The sequence below is a fragment of the Myxocyprinus asiaticus genome, chromosome 34 (assembly GCF_019703515.2).
Source record: "Myxocyprinus asiaticus isolate MX2 ecotype Aquarium Trade chromosome 34, UBuf_Myxa_2, whole genome shotgun sequence".
NCBI classification, from domain to species: domain Eukaryota; kingdom Metazoa; phylum Chordata; class Actinopteri; order Cypriniformes; family Catostomidae; genus Myxocyprinus; species Myxocyprinus asiaticus.
This window is the reverse complement of record NC_059377.1, coordinates 30,453,892-30,471,775: the sequence shown is the minus strand read 5'-3', so window position 1 is coordinate 30,471,775 and position 17,884 is coordinate 30,453,892. Positions and strand designations below refer to the sequence as shown.

General features: G+C 38.3%; 1 protein-coding gene across 2 annotated transcripts in view; it reads left to right on the top strand.

Moving 5' to 3' along the window:
- The window catches only part of LOC127424921 (prolyl endopeptidase-like), a 33,037-nt gene extending 15,525 nt beyond the window's left edge, over positions 1 to 17,512 (top strand). For both annotated transcript variants that reach the window (XM_051670473.1, XM_051670472.1), the window contains exons 5-15: positions 4,670 to 4,879; positions 6,129 to 6,250; positions 6,443 to 6,548; positions 7,645 to 7,836; positions 9,119 to 9,316; positions 10,153 to 10,256; positions 10,388 to 10,524; positions 10,795 to 10,889; positions 12,775 to 12,906; positions 14,120 to 14,276; positions 16,977 to 17,512. In XM_051670473.1, the coding sequence (XP_051526433.1) occupies positions 4,670 to 4,879; positions 6,129 to 6,250; positions 6,443 to 6,548; positions 7,645 to 7,836; positions 9,119 to 9,316; positions 10,153 to 10,256; positions 10,388 to 10,524; positions 10,795 to 10,889; positions 12,775 to 12,906; positions 14,120 to 14,276; positions 16,977 to 17,271 (1,748 nt within the window). In that variant the 3' untranslated portion in view covers positions 17,272 to 17,512. The remainder of the gene's footprint in view (positions 1 to 4,669; positions 4,880 to 6,128; positions 6,251 to 6,442; positions 6,549 to 7,644; positions 7,837 to 9,118; positions 9,317 to 10,152; positions 10,257 to 10,387; positions 10,525 to 10,794; positions 10,890 to 12,774; positions 12,907 to 14,119; positions 14,277 to 16,976) is intronic.
- Positions 17,513 to 17,884: the final 372 nt, after the last annotated feature.

Here is a 17,884-nt window from a genome sequence, read left to right as displayed (position 1 = left end):
AGACGAACTGCTGAACATTCGACAGCATGTACCAAACAATCTTTTCCCGGTTTTCGAATATTCAGAAGTTCTGCTAGACATTTTAGTTGGAGGCGCAGCTCTGCTGTTCAAGAGACGCAGGCGAGGGAGATGAGCCGGTGCACTGGTCATACTCCGTCGGCACGGATTTCGAACAGCGCTGCCGAGTATCACTTAGCGAATCTCCGCTCTCTTCCTAACAAAACGGATGAACTACACCTCCTCACAAGCACAAACAAGGACTTTTCAACCTCTGCCGCCTTGTGCTTCACAGAAACCTGGCTGAGTGAAGCCATTCCGGACAGCGCATTACATCTGCCGGGCTTCCAGCTGTTCAGAGCGGATCGCATCGCGGCGTTAACGGGGAAAACGAGAGGTGGTGGAACATGCTTTTATATCAATGAAAGTTGGTGTACAGATGTAACAATGTTAAAGAGGATGTGCTGTCCTAAATTGGAAGCGCTCTTTATTAACTGTAAGCCTTTCTACTCGCCGCGGGAGTTTTCCTCATTTATTCTGGTGAGTGTGTATATCGCACCAAACGCGTGTTTGAACACAGCGCTGCAACAGCTGGCTGATCAAATCACAGACACACAACAATACCTGGACTCAGTTATTATTATTCTTGGGGATTTTAACAAAGCAAATCTCACACGTGAACTGCCCAAATACAAACGGCACATTACATGTCCCACCAGAGACAGGAACATACTGGATCATTGTTACACAACAATAAAGGATGCATATGGCTGTGTCCCTAGAGCAGCTTTGGGACTCTCTGATCACTCTCTGGTTCATCTTCTTCCAACCTACAGGAGAAATTAAAATCAACCAAGCCAGTAGTAAGGACTGTAAAGAGATGGACCAATGAAGCAGAGCGGGAACTACAAGCCTGCTTCAATTGCACGGATTGGAGTGTTTTTGAGGCTGCAGCAACAGACCTGGACGAGCTCACAGATACTGTTACATCATATATCAGTTTCTGTGAGGATATGTGCATTCCTACTAGGACTTATTTAAAGTTCAACAACGACAAACCATGGTTTACAGCAGAGCACAGGCAGCTTCGTCAGGCCAAAGAGGATGCTTACAGGGGTGGGGATAAAGTCTTGTACAATCAGGCCAGGAACACACTGAATAGGGAAATCAGAGTGGCTAAAAGAAGATACTCTGAGAAAACAAGTTTTCAGCTAACGACCCTGCATCAGTGTGGAGTGGCATGAAACAAATCACAAATTACAGGACTCCTACCCCCAACCCTGTAGGAAACCAACAACTGGCTGACGACCTGAATGTGTTCTACTGCAGATTTGAAAGGTCCAATCTCACACCCCACACCCACTCTGACATTCACTTCACACAAACGCCAACACCTCCTGCAACCCCCCTCCTCCCCCCTCCTGCTACTCAACCTGCACTGAAGATGATGTGAGCCATGTCTTTCAGAAACAAAAGACGAGGAAGGCTTCAGGCGTCTCACCAGCATGTCTTATCCTGTGCTAACCAGCTGGCCCCCATCTTCACACAGATCTTCAATAGATCACTGGAGCAGTGTGAAGTTCCATGCTGCTTCAAACGCTCAATCATTATTCCTGTCCCAAAGAAACCAAAAATCACAGGACTTAATGACTACAGACCTGTCGACCTGACGTCTGTGGTCATGAAATCATTTGAGAGACTGCAGTTGGCCCACCTGAAGAACATCACTGGACCCTTTCTAGATTCCCTTCAATTTGCTTATCGAGCAAACAGGTCTGTGGATGATGCAGTCAACATAGGATTGCATCATATCCTGCAACATCTGGACAGACCAGGGACATATGCAAGGATCCTTTTTGTGGACTTCAGTTTGGCTTTCAACACCATCATCCCAGCTGTACTCCAGAATAAATTACACCAACTCTCTGTTCCCATGTCTATCTGTCAGTGGATTACCAGCTTTCTGACGGACAGGCAGCAGCTTGTGAGACAGGGGAAACTCACTTCTAGCACCTGTACAATCAGCACTGGTGCCCCCCAGGGATGTGTGCTCTCCCCACTACTCTTCTCCCTCTACACCAATGACTGCGTCGCCAAGGATCCCTCTGTCAAGCTCCTGAAGTTTGCAGACGACACCACTGTCATCTGCCTCATCCGAGATGACGATGAGTCTGCATACAGAAGGGAGGTTGAACAGCTGGCTGTCTGGTGCAGTCAAAACAACCTTGAGCTGAACATGCTCAAAACGGTGGAGATCATTGTGGACTTTAGGAGAAACACCCCAACACTGACCCCCCTCACCATTCTAAACAGCACTGTGGCAGCAGTGGAGTCATTCAGGTTCCTGGGCACTACCATCTCACAGGACCTGAAGTGGGAGACCCACATTGACTCCACTGTGAAAAAGGCCAGCAGAGGTTGTACTTCCTTTGCCAGCTGAGGAAATTCAACCTGCCACAGGCGCTGCTGATACAGTTTTACTTAGCAGTCATTGAGTCTGTCCTCTGCACTTCAATAACTGTCTGGTTTGGTTCAGCTATGAAATCAGACATCAGAAGACTACAAAGGACAGTTCGGACTGCTGAGAGGATTATTGGTTGCCCCCTGCCCCCCCTTCAAGAACTATACACTTCTGGAGTGAGGAAAAAGGCTGGAAAAATCACTGTGGACCCCACTCACCCTGCCCATTACCTTTTTGAACTGTTGCCTTCTGGCTGACGCTTCAGAGCTCTGAGCACCAGAACCATCAGGCACAGGAACAGTTTTTTCCCTCAGGCTCAAGAACAGTTATTGAGCAATAACTATGTGCAATACACAGTTTAGTCTTTCTTATATTTATCCAACACACCCAACCTCTTCTGCCATTTCAGTCCTCTGAAAAAAAAAAAAAAAAAAAAACATTTTCACTGTACATAACAGATTTTATTAGATTTGCACTACCCATGCATATGTATGTATGTGTCTGTACGTATGTGTATACTTAGTTTTATTTTTTATTATTATCTATCTATCTATATATATATATATATATATATATATATATATATATATATATATATGAGAGAGAGAGAGAGAGAGAGAGAGCCCAAGGATACTTTTCAATCGAAATTGAAATAAATGTAGGATATTATAGACATTTTTTGTCATTCTTATCCGATGTACTTAACCAATGTCTTTGTTTTAGTTGGTTATTTTGTTGTGGTAGCCTTTACGGCTCTTTGAAATAACAGAAATAATTTGGCGAAGTGATATGGAACCGTTATGCGGTCAAGACCTGGAACTACTTCATAGCCGTGTGTTTACTTGAAAAATTGCACACCTTAGAACATCCGCCAACCAATCAGAATCAAGCATTCAACAGACCCGTGGTATAACCATGAACCAGCATCCACGGAGCTACCGAATAAGCACTCCAAAGACCTCATGGCCTTACTACTTCCCTACTGTAAGGTAATCCCACAGGCGATCTCTCTCAGTTTCAGAGCTTCTCTCTTTAGATCCCTCAAAAACAATCTCTCTCTCTCTCTCTCTCACACACACACACACACACACACACACACACACACAAACATACTAACTTGTTTTTTCAGAAAGTGCTCCAGTAAAGCAGTGCAAGCCTCACAATCCTCCATTGCTTGTTCTAACGTGACGTTTTCGAGTTAGCAATGAAGGCTTGGACTGTATTAAAGTAAGATGCTGAATCTGTGGCGGAAGAAAGTAGTTCCATTCACAAGAATGTTCTAGGGATGAAAACCAGAAAATGTCTCGAGATAAAACCCTGAACGATGTATTAAGGTGTGGTAACCGTAATATAAGCAGAATAATTGACTCTCGCCCGTTTAATTATTGAAAAAACTAAGGGTTTGCACAGGGGTCATTTCATTTTTTTCTTTGTTGCCATGTTTTGTTTTATGATTGTGCCATTCTGTTATAACCTACAGTTGAATATGTATCCCATAAGAAATAAGATAAATGTGTTTTGTCTGCTCATTCATGTTTTCTTTAAAAATGGTACATATATTACCAATTCTCCAAGGGTATGCAAACTTTTGAGCACAATTGTATATAATATATATATATATATATATATATATATATATATATATAAATATATATACTGTATATGCTTGAAATCATGATCATGCCTAGAGACTGTAATGGCAAGATGTACAGTGTAAAAGGAGTTAGGTCTGTTCTCACCCAAAACCAACTGGATCACTCCATTAAATCGCTGGAGTCGTATGGATTACTTTTATGCTGCCTTTATTTGCTTCTTGGAGCTTTTGGAGTTCTGATTGACTTGCATTGAAAGGACCTACATAGCTGATATATTCTTCTAGAAATCTTCGTTTGTGTTCAGCAAAAGAAAGAAAGTCATTGATGACACATCTGGGATGGCATGAGGGCGAGTAAAAAATGAGAGAATTTTCATTTTTGGGTGAACTAGCCCTTTAACAAGTAGCATATCATGGTTCATGGTTGTGACAAAAATTAAATGCTATTTAAAAGAAAAAAAGAAATGAGCCTTTTTATTTGTCCTGCCCAAACTTCCTGTTTCAAAAGAAAATTTGTCAACATCAGAAAAATTTGCTCATTAAGCAATTTTATGGGATCTTTAATCTTTGGTGACTCTTTGTGTCTGCTTTCTGTCTCTCTCCCTGTGGATTTATAGTGGGTCGCCTGTCAGAGGAGTGTGAGTATTTTGCTTATGGTTTAAGCAGTGCGGGTTCTGATTGGGTGACTGTACACTTCCTGAAGGCTGATGATCTCACCCAGCTGCCTGATGTTCTGGAGAGGGTAAAGTTCAGCTGCCTGGCCTGGACCCATGATGCCAAAGGCATCTTCTACAACTGCTACCCTCGACAGGATGGCAAGGCTGATGGTATGTGTATCTCTATGCAAAATGACTTACATGTGTAATGGGAGCCAGCTGATAGATAGCCGTGTAATGTGTATAAACAATGTGTTCTTGGTAGCGCACCCGCCTCCCATACCGGAGACGCTGGTTTGAGTCCCGTACGGAGCAGGTAGAACAAGAGCGTCATGTGTGCTTATGTAATTATGGGTTTTTGAGTGTTTGTGCTTGCCACAGAATGTTTGTCTGTGTGTTTTTTGTATAGCTGTTTTCTGTGTTTATACGTGTCTGTATCTTGCGTCATTGTCAAAGCAAATAACATCTAATCAATAAAGAATATTTTGGGTTAAATACAAGTTCATCCAAAATTAAAATTCTGTTGTCATTTACTCACCCTCATGTTGTTCCAAACCCGTATGACTTTGTCTATTGTGGAACAAGAAAGGAGATGTACGGCAGAATGTACGGCCACTTCTATTTAAATGAATGGGAGAAACTGGATGGAAATGCCCAACCAAGAATCTCTAGCTCCCAAGAAATGAAGTCCCGCCTTACAAGTAAAAGAGCCACCTTTTAGATACAGACATTGCCTGTCAATTTAAGTTCTCAACTCAAGAACTAGCATTAGCTATACAAGCCGTGAAAATTGTGTTTTAGCATAATATGAGGTAAAGAAGCTCAATTTATGATTCCAATATTATCAAATTTTATTGCTGATTTGAAATATGTTCTTTGATCATAATCTTGACCAACCGTTTGTGAGATTTCAGTCTTTCCCCATTCAAGTAGATAGGAGTTGCACTGGCATGAATGGAAATAGCCTCCCGATAGTGTTCCAAAGATGGCTGACAGTGGACTGACATGCTAGAAAGACTTTGAACATCCACTTTCATTGCATCTTTTTTCTTACCAAAGAAGGTTAATGTTGACTGAGGCTGTCAGCCCCCAAAATTCTGCCAAACATCTTTTTTTGTGTTTGGAGAAGAAAAAGTCATACAGGTTTGGAATGACGTGAGGGTGAGTAAATGATGACAAAATGTTTGGTTTTGGTTGAACTATTCCCTTAATGTTTATCAACAGCAAGCATCTGTGGCATGCTGACAACTACCACAGAAAACAATTTTGCCTCATACCTCACATTGTAAAAACAAACAAAAAATTTGTTGACAGTTGGAACATGTAAAAAATTAGAGACAAACGTGCAACGTTTTTTTTTTTAAATACAAGGATTTCCATTCTTAAGCACGGTGATTTGGTTGTGTTTTGTCCATTCTAGGCACTGAGACCACAACAAACCTAAACCAGAAACTTTACTACCATGTAATTGGCACCAGCCAATCAGAAGACATCTTAGTGGCAGAATTTCCTGAGAACCCCAAATGGCACAGTAGCCTTACTGTAAGAGAACACTGAATTTATACACAACCCACGATTTAGAAAGATAAAAAGATGAAACTTCTCGCAATGTGATGAAATAAATTATAAAGTTTTAACTAAAATTATATGTTCTTTAAATAATTGTTCTTCATTTTCATGTTCTCTTTTTCTTACACACCATTCTTCCTGTTTTTCCTTCTCCTTTTTCTCCAGATTTCTGATGATGGCAGGTATGCAGTGCTGTCCATCACTGAAGGCTGTGAGCCAGTTAACCGTTTGTGGTACTGTGACCTGCAGCAGCTGTCCAATGGCATCACAGGCCAGTCCATGTGTGAATGATTGGAATGGGGATGGGGCCTACAAATAGGCAGACAAACAGATAGACAGACAGAAAGACAGATGACAAAGAAACAAACCAAAAAAATAATAACAGGAAAGTAAACAAACAAAATACATAGGAAATAAAACAAACAAACATACAGATGACAGAAACAAACAAACATTTCAACATACTTATAGGAAAGTAAACAAATCAGACAAAAAATACTTGTAGGAAATTAAACAAAGAAAAACAAACATTAAGGCATACAGATGAGAGAAACAAACAAAATACTTATAGGAGATTAGACAGACAGACAACAAAATTATTATGGAAAATTTAACAAAAATGATCAGACAGACAGACAGACAGACAAACAAACAAAACACTTCTAGGAAATTAAGCAAGCAAGCAAACAAACAAAATACTTATGGGAAATTACACAAACAAATGGAAAGACAGACAAACAGACATACAAACAATATACTTATAGGAGATTAGACAGACAGACAGACAAACAAAATACTAATGGAAAATAAAACAAATAAAAAATTAAACAGACAAACAAAACACATAGGAAATTAAGCAAGCAAAACAAACAAACAATATACTTATAGGAAATTAAACAAGCAAGCAAGCAAACAAACAAACAAAATACTTTCAGACAGACAGACAAACAAATAAACAAAACACGTATAGGAAATTAAGCAAGCAAGCAAACAAACAAAATACTTAAGGGAAATTAAACAAACAAGCAAGCAAATAAACAAACAAAATACTTATGGGAAATTCAACAAACAAACAAAGGCAGACAAACAAAATACCTATAAGAAATATAACAAAAAAAATCAGACATACAGATGACAGAGAAACAAATAACATCTAGTAAATGAAGCAAACAAACAAACAAAATATGTATAGTAAATAAACAAACAAGCAATTAAAAACAAAATACTTATAGGAAATTCTGTACATGAACATGCTTATTTTGAAAAGGTTTGAGTTGTCTGTATACAGTATATGACTTGAAAACAGAGCACTGAAGCATATAAACACAAACAAACACAAATTATATATATTTTTCTTGTTATTCAAGGTTTGCTGCCATGGGTGAAGTTGGTTGATACATTTGAAGCACAGTACAAATACATCACAAACGAGGGCACTGTCTTCACTTTACGCACCAACCTGGATGCTCCGCGCTACCGCCTCATCAACATAGACCTGCAGAAACCAGAGAAGACACACTGGAGAAACCTCATAACTCAGCACGAGAAGGACGTCCTGGGTAAGAGAACATCCCTCACACACAAGTAAGGCTTGAAGAGGCTTAACATGTATTCGTTAAAATTCCAAGAAAAGCACAAATTTAGTCAAAATATGGTGCTAGCACAATCATGTAAATGTTGTTCATAAGAGCCACAGTGGCTGCTCTGGATTGAGGAAACAATGTGAATGTTTAAAGTATAAGCATGATGATGATTTGATGATGGATGTATGAATTAATGTTTTGCATTTTAAAGTCCTAATGATGCGGAATAAAGATGCTGATGACCTGCAGCTTATTACAACACGGCCTTGTAAAATCTAAGAAGATGGACAGATTGTGACCTGCTCCATCATTAGGAGTCCCTTTGTCTCAGAGATACATTTTGAGTTTTCTGCACAAACTAAAGTAAAAAGCAAAGCATGTAAATGATTATACCTGCCAACATTTAAATGGTAGTTTGGACTAGAAACGTAGTAATTATAATTGTTAGAAAGCTTAGACTTTCCTTCATACTATAGTGCATAAAACTCAAAATGATGGAGCAGGTCACATATATCCCTCCGTATAAACACAAATCATTTTACATAAAAAATACACACAGACACACACACACACACACACGTATAATTTGTACAAGATGTGCTGTCTATGAAATGTCATGCTTGCATCACAGAGCTTTAAATTGGTCAACTGCAGCATCCAAAATTCTTTCAAGCCAACCAAATGCTTCAGAAAATCTTTAATTTATGGATAGTGCCAAATTACATTTGTGCCAAGTCCAATAATTCTGTATGTTTTACGTTTAAACACAGTGAAAAGCTGCATCTTCTTTTTTCTGTCATATATAGGGGAGACGGGTGCTTATTGTAACACTTTTTACTTTTTGCAGTGTATATCGTAGCATCTATTCAGCTAAATGTAAACATCAAAGCAAACATTTTTTAAAGGTAGCAAATACAAAAATACAAATTGTTTTAACCAACTTATATTGTAATTCATAATTATATAAATAATACATTTAATACACGTGACAAACAAAATACCCTTGTCCTAAGTTTTATAGTGTTCAGTTGTTTTATGAAAACCCTTATAGTCAGTTTCCCTTTATTACAAGTAGCCCTGGCCTGTCCTACATTTTTCCCTGTATAATGTTTCATATAAAACTCTGGAAATAGAACTGGCATATATTTTTTCAGAAGTATCAGGAGTCATCAAGCTCTGTGGACAACATCATAACTCATTTCCGATGAAAAAAAGTAAAACTTTGGCCTGACTGTTAGGGTTCATGTCTTGTCAACAGGCTTTGTGGAGTGTGTGAACCAGCGTCATCTGCTGGTGAATTATGTGCATGATGTGAAGGACATCTTACAGCTCTATGAACTAGACTCAGGAAAACTGGTTCGAGACCTGCCGTTAGATGTGGGTACTGTGGTTGGACTCAGCTGCAAGAAGAAGCATTCAGATTTTTTCTACAAGTTCACGTCTTTCACTACACCAGGTAAACACTCATTTACATTTACATTTAGTCATTTAGCAGACGCTTTTATCCAAAGCGACTTGCAAATAAGGAACACAAAAAGCAATTTCTCATACAAAATCCAACAACATCTGCAGTGTTGTACTGCCAAGTTTTCAAGGTGGCTGGAGCAGTGTAGGCACTAGCGCAGAAGAAAGAGACGGAGAAAGAGTTGTTTTTTGTTTTGTACAGTAAGTGCAGGTTCAGTAGAAAGTGTGTTTTGAGCTGATTCTTCATGTTGAGATGGTATCAGCAGATCGTGTGAAGGTTGGAAGCTCATTCCACCACAGTGGAACAGAGAAAGTGAAATAGACTTTCATGAATCATGAAATAGACTTTGAGCCTCTTTGTGATGGGACCACTAGGTGCCACTCATTCATAGACCGCAGAGAGCGAGTTGGAGCATTGACCTGTAGAAGTGAACTGAAGTAAGTGGGTGTGGTTCCATTGGCTGTCCTGAATGCCAGAGTCAAATCCTTGAATTTGATGCGGGCAGCTATACATAGCCAGTGAAATGAAATCAAGAGTGGAGTGACATGAGCCATTTTTGGCTGATTGAAGACCAGACGCATGCTGCTGCATTCTGGACTATCTGCAGTGGCTTAATTGTGTTAGATGGAAGGCCAGCCAACAAAGCATTACAGTAGTCCAGACACACACAACGGCATAATGGTTATAATGGTAACGGACATATTCAGAAGCATTCAGTTAGATTAAAATTTCAATAATTTCTTATTATATATGCAGTTTTATGGTCTAATATTAATTGTCTATCTGGAGTACTTTTTATGTCATATTCTCTAATTCTAACACCTAAGGCATAATCTACCACTGTGACCTGAGTCAGCCCAATCCAGAGCCCACAGTCTTCCGACAGGTGCAAGTAAAAGGCTTCCAGCCGAGTGACTACCAGACAACTCAGGTCAGGCTGCACTCAGTCCTGAAATAACACAATGAATCACCGCAGGTCTCAGAGACACTTTATACATCACAAAAGAAATATGTGATTCACCTGTCTGAAACTCTAGGAACCTGTTTGTGTGTGTTTTACAGGTGTTTTACCCTAGTAAGGATGGCACAAAGATCCCAATGTTCCTGGTACATGCACGTGGAATAGAAAAAGATGGCTCTCATCCAGTCTTCCTGTATGGTTATGGAGGCTTTGAAAACTCAATTCAGCCATATTACAAGTCAGTATTGCAAGCAAGCTGTTTGTCAGACTAATAAAAACACAAAGAGAGAAAAGAAGGAGTCTTATAGGAATATTCCAGCCTAAATACAAATTAAACTTTATAGACAGCATCTGTTGTTCATAGCATAGTTGTTCATATTAGGGTAGGAGTCTGAATTATTTTGTGAAAATCTACAAAATTCCATTGCTGTTGTCGATAGAGCTTAAGTTGTATTTAACCTGTAATATTTCATTAAGAAAGAGTAAGAGTGTTGTTGTATGTGTGCAGTACTGCGTATCTACTTTTTATACGACACCTGGGTGGTATCCTGGCTGTAGCTAATATCAGAGGAGGAGGAGAGTATGGCCAAACCTGGCACAAAGGTACATCAGATCCTCACTTCATTCAAACTCAGACTTGTTTAATGTGCTTTTTTAAATGATCATTTAAATTTTTTATCAAAATCCCCTCTAATTGTTCAGTTAACTTTAAAACTTGAGACTGGCATAAAGGAATTTGTTTGAAACTTGCAAGGAGTCACTGACTACTTTACATGAATGTGAACTTTTTTTTTTTTACCAGTTGTGAAAGTTTGATGTATGAGTCAATCGTCTGTCAAACACTGCCTGCTGGATTTGCAAATCCCATTTAGGGCTGAACTAGATACTGCAAAATGTGAGAACTGTTAAAACAGGTGCTGTCCTTTTCTGCATATCGCTGCCCCCTTCCGTATACATAATGCGGCAGACCATGCGGCCCCATTTTGCGGCTGGCCCACTGGGAAAAGTCCCGGTTCTCCCAATGGCCAGTCTGCCACTGATCTTCTCTAACAAAGCAAAACCAAACAAAACACACAAAATAAATCAAAACACAAAAACAAGAAACAAAACAAGAAACACAACAAAACAAAACAAAAAATAGCTATATAAACAAATCATTTAATGCATGTGAAATGTGGGCAGTCAGTGACAACATTGTGGCATTCTACATATAAATGAAAACTATTTTAAGCAGTGATAATTTTATTCATTTTTTTAATATATGTAAAAATATAATAACTATTATTTTTTAATTATGATGTAAATATATATTATTTTATCATTTAAAAAATTATAATTAATTATTTTATAATTATTATGCATGCATTTTATTATTGAGAGTTTTTGGTCAACTTTTGAGGCAAATTATTAAAATTAAATGGAATATTATATAGTGTTTTATGATTTATTTGTCACATTGCACTATATAAGTGAATTGAAAACAAAAAGATTATTAAAAATGCTGTAAACTTAAAAAAATAAAATAAAATAAAAATTGGTGACCAACTACAACATCAAAAAAATATTAGGGATGTCCCGATACCATTTTTTTTTTTTGTTTGTTTTTTTGTACTCACCGATACTAAGTCAGATACCTTTTCCATAAATTCCTTAAACTTTAATCAAATGAAAGTATAACAATTAATTTTCAACATGATATTGTATTATTTTTATCAAATGAAGTGCTTTTATACAGATCTTCACAGCCTATCCAAAATACAACACTGGAGTTACTTTTGTCAAATAAATTGCTGCATAACAGAGCATCACAGATGTGAGATATTGCTTAAATATAATAGAATTACTACTGATTTATAATAATTATTATTATTTGTAGTATTACAGTGACTATTACATAACTATACATTAGTAATTATTTCTATCGTGCTTTTCCCCCTTAATTTAATTGAGCTTTTACTTTAGCGGAGCTTTACTTTGAAGTGTTTCTGTGTTGTTGTGACCAAGGAGCTCTGATGTTATGATGGTAGCTTCACACTCTGGAAAAGCCTGTTGATAAGTGACTCTCCAAAAGGATGCTATTTAATTAAATAAATATGTAGTCTGTATGTGCCTCTCTCTAAAAAGTGAATTAGCGCTCTGCTAGCCTTCATCTTCTACAGAGCGTGTGAAGCTCATGATGGTGTTTTTGGTATCTGAGCATTTTTACAAGCATGAGTACAAGTACATGAGTGCGGTATCGGAGCCAATTCTGATAACAGTATCAGTACATCCCTAAAAAAAATATTAATTTTCCTTTATACATTCACTCCAACTGGTAGAGCATGGCCCTAACAATGGCAAGATAATTGGTTTGATTCCCAGGGAACACATGAATTGATCAAATGTATACTTTGTACTGTAAGTCACTTTTATAATAAAATAATACACATCTGCCAAAGTGTAAAGAAAAGCTGAATGTTGGCGTGTAATTTATTTTTTTTGTTTTCAGCTGGCACTCTTGGGAACAAGCAGAACTGTTTTGATGACTTCCAGTGTGCTGCTGAGTACCTGATCCAGGAGGGATACACCACCGCCAGCAAAATCGCCATCAACGGAGCCTCCAACGGGGGCCTACTCGTGGGTACGTTTCCTGGAAGAGTGTGTGGCATCAGAGCTGCAGAGAGGAAGGCAGACAGACACAATCATCTCCAGCTAATGAAGAACACAGCCAATAAGACTCAACAGTTTTAGCACACATACACCTTTGCATATGGTTAAATTAGAGTGGTGCTTTAATGAAAACTTATGGATGTGCAGCTCTAATGATGTGTGCCGTTTGTGGCGTTACTCACAGGTAGCTCATCTGTTGAGTAAACATGACATTGGTATTCACACGCAGCACTTTCTCACATAAGTCACACCAGCAGCTGCTGCGAGAGGCAAAGATGTTCTCGTCTCTTGCTGGTGAGAAGCAAGCTCACTTTGTCACTCTCATTAAACAGCACGTTTAATAGGAGATGCAGTCGTTAGACGGGTGGCACGCACCAGCTGGAAGTGCAAATACAGTTTCAATCTCTGTCTTATTCATAAAGGGGAGACATAATTGAGTCAGTGCAGTTGTTGTGTATAGGGGCCCCCAAAAGTATTGGACACCCAAAATGAAAATTCTTTCATATTGTTCCAAACCCATCTGACTTTCTTCTGTGGTACATAAAAGGAGATATTAGGCAAATTGTTATTCTCAGTTACCATTCACTTTCACATTTTTACATCACCAAATGTCCCCACAAGGATAGTAAAATCTAAAATCACCTACTTTGTTAAGAGCAGCCAATTGTCCCCATGAGGAAATGGCTTAAAAACCATACAAAAAGAAATGTCTAAATGACAATCTAAAATTGCAGAAAGGTGTCTGTGAGGATTAGGTTTACGGGATAGAAAATTATCATTAGCTCAGTATAAAATAATAGAAGTCCATGGAATTCCTCGCCATGATAGAATATGTGCATGGTGGGTAATAATCAGAACAAGATGAGTGTGGGAGTATGTGTGTGTGTAGGTGGTGCACCGGTTAAAAAAAAAAAAAGTGGTAAATAAATTACTAAGCATTGCATATTTCTTTAAACTGAACGTGTGTGAGATTATGGTTTGTGATGCGTTGATCTATATGTTTAGTCACAGTATAGTTATGTCTTTTAAATATGCGAGTTGTGTCAAATGTGTCTTTTCTGTGTGAGCAGTATTTCTAAACATTTTTAAACCTACTCATTTGAGTACAGGTGTATGAGTCAGTGTGTCTGTGTAAGGACATTGTTTACAGCAGGAGTGGTATAATCTGTGTTTTTCTCCTCCAGCGGCGTGTGTGAACCAACGGCCGGAGCTCTTTGGCTGTGCGGTGGCTGAGGTCGGGGTCATGGACATGCTTAAGTTTCACAAATTCACCATCGGTCATGCCTGGACCACTGACTACGGCTGTGCGGATGACCCCGAACAGTTTAAATGGCTCATCAAGTATGACTTCCTGTCTGCTGAACAGTCTATAACAATATAACCTATAACAATACTAGAGTTCCATTATTACTTATAAAATATATGACTAGTATATGCTGTGTCTGAAACCGAAGCCGTTTTAGAATGAAGGTACCTCCTTAGGAAGCTAGTTTTAGATTAACTTTCAAGGCATTAGATTCACATATGCTTCAGAAATAACCAAGTGAATATTTAATGATTACACTGCTCATTTCTCAGTAGTTACAGAGTCATTCCATTTACAAATTAATATATTTTTTATATAATTACATCAAGTACTTGTGCTGAATATGTAAGCTTTGTAGGATAATTTATTATTTTGCAAATTATGCAAACTGCGTAGGCCAGGGCATGCAAGATGGAGTATTAGCTAAACATTCTAACTGAACACACAAAAAGAAACGTTTAATTTTAGGTCCAGTGTTAACCTTGACAATGAAATTACTGACGAAAATGTCCATTAAAAAAAAAAGTTATATATATATATATATATATACACACTGAGCTGCAAAATCTAAATGCCTGTGCAATGAACTTTACTAACGGGTTTACTACCTCACTCAAAAACATCCTATATATGTCAGACTAATCAGCTATATCCACAACATAAATGTAATATTACAACTAACATCTGTAGGCTACTGAAGTGAATAAACAGGTGAACTTCTGTTGCATACTGTACGCCATTTTCTTAAATCTTCATTATATTCATTATGTGCTATGCTATTATTTCAGAAGCTCAAGTTTTCAGGACAGTTTTCTCATGTTGTTTAATGTTACATATTAAACACAATCTTTAAAGGGGTCATGAAAAGCTCTTTTTTTATATATAGTTTTATTATCTTCCCTGAGGTCCATTGATAATGTTAGTACGTTGCGTTGCGCCAACAGTAAACAGATGTCCTGTTCCAGTTTGCGCTGCACGTGGTGATGCTACTACTGCCATCAACACAAATAAATGGTTTAGAAAGTTCGTGTCAACACACCAGTGTTGACAGCCTCAAGCCGTTGCATCACGTTGTGTCACGAAAGCACCCAGTGTAAACAGGATGTCAGCACGTCAGTCACGTTTTTTGCAATCACGTCCAAGTGTTTTTAACTGCCCAATGACAGGCCAAATCTGTCTTCTCTTCAGCTGTGTGACTGACTGAGAACCAGTTGGTGGGGTCAAGGGTGCCATGACGGAAAAATAGGCGTTGCATATTCCGATGTATTTAGTCCTTGTGACGTCACATGTTCCACGAATTCCAAATGAGCTGTTTTTGCAGCTTGGTTAAAATAAATGCTATTTTTCTATTAAAGGTGCGATTTCAGTTGTTCTACTTCCATGAGACTGAGCCGTTGGATTAGTCACGCCCCCTCTTTCCAGTAATAATAATAAGTAATAATATAATAATCATAATAAGTAGGTTGTCCATATTATTTTTTTTTTTCGTTTGGTCTGTTACAAACAATGCATGTTTTTTGTTTTGTTTGGGGGGTGGGACATTGTGCACAATATTGCCAACTAAAATGTTATTTTTGTCTACTAAAGTCATGCCATTTTACTCAGAGTAAAATAGATTAAAATGAATGAATATGACTTGATAAAATATTGACTAAAATTTAAAGGAGATTTTCGTCAAAAGACAAAAATTATGACTAACATTAAAAACTAATTTATTGTGTGAAATTAACACTGAATGTCATATATAGCTTACAAGGCATTATGTATTTATTTTTTTATGATTAAAGGTGCTGTAAGTGATTTTTTCATGGAAAGGTATGCAAAAAATGTCCTACTCCCTGAAAGATATTATTGAAATAAGTCATCCGATATCTCACCTGTCTCTGTGACAGCTCCAGACTCTGTAAACAGCAAACGAAAATGTGTCCACGGGCATCGGTCTCTGAATTTTTCTGCCTGTCAATCATTTTGCGATTTCTATAGTTGCAGTGAATTATTGAGGCTTAATGCCATTTTTATGCCATTGTTTTTGACAACCATCTCAGGTGCTGTCAGTGATTTTAGCCATCCTAGAATTTACACAAGTTGAGCCCTTGGATTAGCCACGCCCCTCTTTCCAAAACCCTGCACTCCAAATATACCAAATGAGCTTTATTGAGACCGACACAGAGCAGAAGCAGTTGTCAAAAACAACAGCAGCAAAATAGCACCCTCAACTGACAACTGTTATGAGCAGCATGGCATAAAAATGGCATTAAGCCTCAATAATTCTCTGCAACTACAATACTATTAGAAATCACAAAATGATTGACAGGCAGATAGCATCAGAGACCGCGGCCCGTGGACACATTTATGTTTGCTGTTTACAGAGTCTAGTGCTGTCACAGAGACCGGTGAGATATATGACCACAGTTATTTCATTAATGTCCTTTAGGGAGTAGGAAAAAATTGTGCATACCTTCCCATGGAAAAATTGCTTTAAAAAAAGCACCTTTAAGACTAGCCACATAAAACTTTAAGCAATATTGTAGGATTTCCATACAGGTAATAAATAGAAATATACATTTCAGCCAAGATTACATCTATGCTCCCTTCAAAAATCCATTTTAGTAGACAGACTGTTGCCTTGATGCCTTCCTATGGATACTGCCTGACAAGGCAGCATTTTTCATGTTTCGGACACAGCTATGGTGTTATGGGGTTCAAAGTTTTAACTTTGGTCATTTCCTCTACAGATACTCGCCCCTTCATAATCTTCCTCAGGCCCCTCGAGACGGGCAACCGTACCCTGCAATGCTGCTGCTGACGGCCGATCATGATGACCGCGTGGTGCCCCTGCACACTCTCAAGTATGTGGCCACTCTGCAGTATGGAGTGGGCCGCAGTCCCGGGCAGAGTCATCCACTGCTGGTCAGAGTGGACACACGCAGTGGACACGGTGCTGGGAAACCCACTGCCAAAGCTATCCTTGAAGACACACACATATTCGCCTTTATAGCTCAGACACTGGGCCTGAGTTGGAGGGAGTGAGAGATAGACAAAGAGACAAAGGGAGGAGGTGATAGAGCAAGGAGTGTAATAAGGTAGCAAGTGAATGGAAGTATAAAACATGGAAAGTACTGAATGATCAGACTTTGTCTTTTTTCACTATGGTCAGCAATCATTTGTGGAGATATAATTTTTATTCTCTTAGCACAGCAATGTTCAGTAAAGTTTGATTTTTATAATCTTCTTTATAGTTCTAATAATAAATCATTTCTTTTTAGATCAATCTATTTAATCTTGAATTACAGATGTCAATTAACTGGTTTGCATTAATTGTAATACCCAAACAAGCCACTAAGGTGCAGTAAAGGACTACAACAACTGTCAACTGTTCTACCTGACCGCACATCTAGTGGCCCCAAAAAGTATTTGGACACATCAACCACACTTAAAAATGTAATGTGTCATTGCATTAGATATCAAAATAGAAAACCGAATGGCATTTATTTTTTATAAAAAGATAGCACAATCACACTTTTCAAGCAAAACAATTTCACAAAAAGTAGCTGGTTAGGTTATAAATGATTAAACAACAGAAAGATTATTTAAAATTAAAACAAAAAGTGGAAAAGGAACACTAGAGAAAAATACAGGGGGA